At 46.5% G+C, this 6,000-nt stretch overlaps 1 protein-coding gene across 1 annotated transcript in view; it reads right to left on the minus strand.

The window, feature by feature from the left end:
- The window catches only part of LOC117051852 (cytochrome P450 2B1-like), a 30,970-nt gene extending 25,817 nt beyond the window's left edge, over positions 1–5,153 (minus strand). The window contains exons 1-3 of the mRNA XM_033158548.1: positions 4,862–5,153; positions 3,897–4,059; positions 1,575–1,724 (exon numbers count right to left, since the gene is read on the minus strand). Coding sequence (XP_033014439.1) covers positions 1,575–1,724; positions 3,897–4,059; positions 4,862–5,038 — 490 coding nt within the window. The 5' untranslated portion in view covers positions 5,039–5,153. The remainder of the gene's footprint in view (positions 1–1,574; positions 1,725–3,896; positions 4,060–4,861) is intronic.
- Between the last annotated feature and the right edge of the window lie 847 nt (positions 5,154–6,000).

The following is a 6,000-nucleotide window of genomic DNA, read 5'->3' on the forward strand; positions in this document are numbered from 1 at the left end:
AGTGCAAGCTGGATTTCGAAGGGGAAGAGGAACCAGAGACCAAATTGCGAACATGCGCTAGATTATGGAGAAAGCTAGAGAGTTCCCGAAAAACATGTACTTCTGCTTCATTGACTACGCAAAAGCATTTGACTGTTTCGACCACAGCAACCTATGGCAAGTTCTTAAAGAAATGGGAGTGCCAGATCACCTCATTTGTCTCCTGAGAAATCTCTATGTGGGACAAGAAGCTACAGTTAGAACTGGATATGGAACAACTGATTGGTTCAAAATTGGGAAAGGAGTACGACAAGGCTGTATATTGTCTCCCTGCTTATTTAACATATGCAGAATTCATCATGCGAAAAGCTGGACTTGATGAATCCCAAGCCGGAATTAAGATTGCTGGAAGAAATATCAACAACCTCAGATATGCTGATGACACAACCTTGATGGCAGAAACTGAGGAGGAATTAAAGAACCCTTTAATGAGGGTGAAAGAGGAGAGCACAAAATATGGTCTGAAGCTCAACATCAAAAAAACTAAGATCATGGCCACTGGTCCCATCACCTCCTGGCAAGTAGAAGGGGAAGAAATGGAGGCAGTGAGAGATTTGACTTTCTTGGGCTCCATGATCACTGTAGATGGTGACAGCAGTCACGAAATTAGAAGACGCCTGCTTCTTGGGAGGAAAGCAATGACAAACCTAGACAGCATCTTAAAAAGCAAAGACATCACCTTGCCAACAAAGGTCCGTATAGTTAAAGCTATGGTTTTCCCAGTAGTAATGTATGGAAGTGAGAGCTGGACGATAAAGAAGACTAATCGCCGAAGAATTGATGCTTTTGAATTATGGTGCTAGAGGAGACTCCTGAGAGTCCCATGGACTGCAAAAAGATCAAACATATCCATTCTTAAAGAAATCAGCCCTGAGTGTTCACTGGAAGGACAGACCCTGAAGTTGAGGCTCCAGTACTTTGGCCACCTCATGAGAAGAGAAGACTCCCTAGAAAAGACCCTGATGTTGGGAAAGATGGAGGGCACAAGGAGAAGGGGACAACAGAGGATGAGATGGTTGGTGTTAAGTCGTGGGTGGACACAGCAGACGACACAGTGATTTCCAAACAGCTCTTGTTTATTCTCAGGCTGGAACAGAACTGAGCTGAAGGCCTCAGCAGCCTGCTTATATAGAACTCAGCTACAAAGCAACAGTAACAACTTTCCGCAGTTAACCAATCCCTGAACGTCCTTTACCATCCTTCTTTTGCATATGCGGACCTGAGTGAAAAGTGCAGCAGAATGAACTATATACACACACCCCTAGTGGCCTAGGGTGAGAACTTCAATACATAACAGTTGGACAGTGTTCTCAAAGCTACTAACATGACTTTGTTTCAACTGTGGGAGGCAGTGAAAGATAGGCGTTCATGGCTTGCTCTGGTCCATGGGGTCATGAAGAGTTGGACACAACTGAACGACTGAACAACAAATTGATTATTTTAATATAACAAAGAAGAACATCTTAATCCAACTATTATTGTATAATGTTACAAAATAAAATTTTACAGCGCCCCTTCTGAGGGGAAATGATCACCTTCCGTTTTCCTCAGTGCTTCCACCAGGAACTGGGCCTCCTCCTGTATCCGCTCCTCGATGGATCTCTTTCCCATCCCAAGGTTCCTCAGGGTTTTGAGGGAGAAGCGACGGAGCTGCCTCCACCGTTCCCCGTTGGTGGTAGCCACACCTGGAAATAGAGAAAAACGCCAGAAAAAAGGCAGAAGACTGGGGGAGAAAAGATGGAAGCACTACATGGAACACAATGGCACACAGAACGTCCCTCTAGTATTAACAATCCTGTTCTCACAGGGGCAGCCATATGTGCCGGGGGGCGGGGGGGAATAGCAAGCAGGACTTTTTCTTCACTACAAGTCAGGTCCAAAAGAAGACAGAAGGGCCAAACAGAAACCACTGGAAAGAGCAATTTTTTTCTGGTTCCTCTGAGACCAATAGAATTGCATGAGGTGCGGGGAAGCAGACTTGCCGCATAATTTCACCACCTTGAATCAGCTCAAGGGCAGCAGGCCTCTCGACTGCAGGACCCAACCACCAGGCCTATGGTTCTCCTTCTTGCGACCACCCAACCATCCCAACAAGGTTTAGGTTTTCCAATGGAAACAAGGAAGAAGAAGAAGAAGAAGAAGAAGAAGAAGAAGAAGAAGAGGAGGAGTTTGGATTTGATATCCCGCTTTATCACTACCCGAAGGAGTCTCAAAGCGCCTCACATTCTCCTTTCCCTTCCTCCCCCACAACAAACATTCTGTGAGGTGAGTGGGGCTGAGAGACTTCAGAGAAGTGTGATTAGCCCAAGGTCACCCAGCAGCTGCATGTGGACGAGCGGAGACACGAACCCGGTTCCCCAGATTACGAGTATACCTCTCTTAACCACTACACCACACTGGCTCTCTCAATGGAAGATTGAGAGAGAGAAGGTGAGAATGAGGGCAGGGAGGAAGAGGCAGCTGTGAAGGGAGAGAGAAGAAGCAGCTTATCTACATTAAATAGGGATGGGCATAAAATTAGATTCAGTTCACTTTTAATTTGCAGTGCGGTTCTCCAGCCAATATTTATAAAAACAGTGGAAAGTAGGCATAAAAATATATTCGTAAAACAGTGAAAATAACATCAAAATGCATTGTATTGGGGGAACTTGCTTGCAAAGACAAAGTGTGTACATTAGTCATAACAGCACACAAAAATGTGCTTACTACGAGAAATCTGAACTAAAACACTGAAGAGTTTTGGAGAGGTTTGGTCTTGTTTTTTGTTTTTTTAAAGAAAAGTGGTGTGAAAATGTGGAGAAGTGGAAAAATGAGAAGTCTAGAAAAGCCAAATTGATTGACCTTTCCATTCCAAGGAGTGAAACGGCGGAAAGTGAGAACAGTGGAAATTGAGAAAATCAGAAGTGAGTAAATTTCTCCCCCATCCCTAGAAAAGGAACATAGGAAGCTGCCTTAGAATCATAGAGTTGGAAGGGATCTCCATGAACTTCCAGTCCAGCCCCCTGCAATGCAGGAATGCCTTCTACAGAGTCGGACCACTTAGTCCATCTAGCTCAGAAAATACTGAGAATAGAACAGATGGAAGGATGAGATGTGTGTGGCAGAAAGAAGGGGAAAGGTGGGGAAGGAAGGAAGGAAGGAAGGAAGGAAGGAAGGAAGGAAGGAAGGAAGGAAGGAAGGAAGGGGAAGGCCATGCAAACCTTTTCCTCTTCTCACCCCCCCCCCCACCTTGGCTCCAGCACTACTTCACTGAAAAGTTTCCTATGGTGGAATGCTAAAAGTACTGTAGTTCTTCAGTCCTGATCTATATTAAATTATAGAATCACAGTGCTCCTTGTGCCTCTGGTGGCTTCAGTTATAGGTTCATGTTTTGGTATATCTTGTGAATTAAGTGCACCACACCTCTTGTTCTCTCATTTATTATGATGGTACTCACCACTTGTCTGGTATCTCATCGCAAATATCCAGATAAATTGCTTTATTATTGCTTCATGTGAATGTAGCATCCCAGGCTGGACTTGGCTTGAATTACTTTTTATATGATTGACTCATGAAGTTCTATTTTGTTATTGGGTTTATATGGATAATGTGAAAAAGAAAAAGACAGGGATCATAGAACGCTGCCTTCTACTGAATCAGGCATGTGGTCCATCCAGCTCAGTATACTGACCGGCACCTGCTCTCCAGGGTTTCAAGCAAATGCCAGAGACTGTAGCTGGGACATTCTGCATTCAGAGCAGGTACTCTTGACACTGAGCTATGGCCCTTCCTCTCATTGCAGGATACATTTATCCCATCCCAGCTTTCGGTTGCATTCATTTCTGCTACAAACACTCTATTTTCAAGATGCCACTTACCATAATCCCTGATGGCTTCATCCACACTCACAATCAGTCCTCTCCCTCCAAATGTTTCTGCATTATCTATGAGTGCTTCCTTTATGGTTCCATAACCGCACAGCACCACAATTGGCCGGGAGCCCATGTAGACAGTGAAGACTGAGCCATACTGCTCCTGGAGCTGCCAAGAGATATAGAACACACCTGAGATTTGGATGGAAAGGTTAAGGTTCGTGTGGTGGTGCCTCACGAGTAACGAAGCAGGAGCCCAACCTGTCTTTTTGCAGTTTTATTGTGCAAACTATTTACAGTGCAGAGCTACAAAGTACGTCTGTCTCAGTCGTGGGCAGAATCCGGGAGTGGCCCATTCTGGCTTCCTCTCCAGCATAAGAACTTTGGCACCCCAAGCCTCCTCCTACCCTCCTTGCGTTTCACCCCTCTGCACAATTGGTGCGATGGAAATGGCGTGCCTCCCTCCTGACCAGCTGGGCGAGGTGAGTGCAGGGTCTCTGTAGCTTCCCCAAGCCCACTCCCCGCCAGGCTGGCTCCTTCATCTCATCCCCACTGGAGGTGTGGCAGCTTTCCCCACTGGAAGAGGTACTGCTGTTCAATTGGCGTCGAAGCTTTCTGTATGCTAACGGACCCTCCGTTCCCCTCAACGGGCCAGGTGGCAGTTCCCTGACAGAAAGCGACAGCGTGAAAGGGTGTGATTCATTGGAGGAGCACGTGCTTTGCATGCAGAAGGACCCATGTCTAGTCCCTGCCATCTAAAACCCTGGAAAGCTGATGTCGGAAAATGCAGAGCAGAAAAAAACATGACTAGATGGATCAATAATCTGAATCTGTATAAGGCAGTTTCCTCTTTTTCTGCAGTAACAAATCCTGCCTAGGGGTAGCTCAGCCTCTTCCACTCTGAATGGCACTGGGACACCTCCTTCACATAGCAGCCCCCAGCCCTGCTGGCGACAGATACCCAGGCTGACCTTCTGAAAAGATTTGATGATGTTCCGAACATCCAACTGGAGCAAGTTGCCCAGCAAAGGCAACGGGGTGGGGCCTGGGGGCAGTTTGCCCTTTGTGGCATCTCTCCTCCGGATTAGGATAAGCAAGAAAGTGATGCAGGAGACCAGCAAGAAAGGCAACACTCCAAAGAGGCCCATTTGGGAGCTGACGGCCCTCGTTGACTTTGCTGCTCCTGGTACTTTGGTTCTGCAAAGAAGTGGATGGGCATCCCAAGCGCTGCCTATAAATCCAAGGATCCTGAACTCATTTAAAGATTAACTATTTCCCACAAATGAGCCTGTGTTAAGAATAAGAGGGAGAAAGTTCAGTTTGCACAACTTATCTATTATGTGTTTTGCCAACACACTTTGGTGTCCTCTCCACAATGGTATCAGCAAGGAAGGCAACAGAGGTTGCCCCAAGAAAACAATGAACGAGTGAATAAAAGTTCATTCAGTGACATTACTTCGGGAGAAAGTCCACATAGTTTCATGTATTTGGGCTGTTGATTGAACAGACCTCTCCTGCATTGGGGAGGCTGAGTCTGTTCCCAGCAATAGCAGTACCTCTGGGTTCAGCAGGCAGAGGCGACTCTAGAGGAGTGCATCCAGTGTGGTTCTACCAGGCACAAAGCTTCTGGGCCTCACTGAAATTTGAGACCCCAAGGTCTGCCACTGCTGGGGGTCCAGGCTGTGCCTTTCCTTCGGACAACTGTTCCTCCACCCCTAGAGGTTGGCTTATGTCTCCACTGGGTTCCAATGCTATGCTCCTCTCCCTGGGAGAGGATAGGGGAGACCATTTTCTTGTTGTGGGGGTGGGATAGATGTTTAGTGGGGTTTTGAGTTTTGTATAATTTTGGTTACTTGTAATTTTTATAGTTTTTGGTTTGTATTGTTGTGTTTTGTTTTCTGTTTTTATATAGGTTTAATTTTGTTCTTAAGGGGTGGGGTCAGGGCTGCCTGGGAGGGGGTCCCGGCCAACAAAATGGCTGGGGCAGGTTCCACAGGGTGGGATGCACTGGGACAACCAATCTCAGTGATCACGGGCAGGAGGAGGAGTTACGCTAAGACCAGACCATGTCATTGCCGGGGAGGCAGGTTTAGTCGTTGTCTGAGGACTA

This window comes from Lacerta agilis, chromosome 8 (assembly GCF_009819535.1).
Source record: "Lacerta agilis isolate rLacAgi1 chromosome 8, rLacAgi1.pri, whole genome shotgun sequence".
Taxonomy (NCBI): Eukaryota; Metazoa; Chordata; class Lepidosauria; order Squamata; family Lacertidae; genus Lacerta; species Lacerta agilis.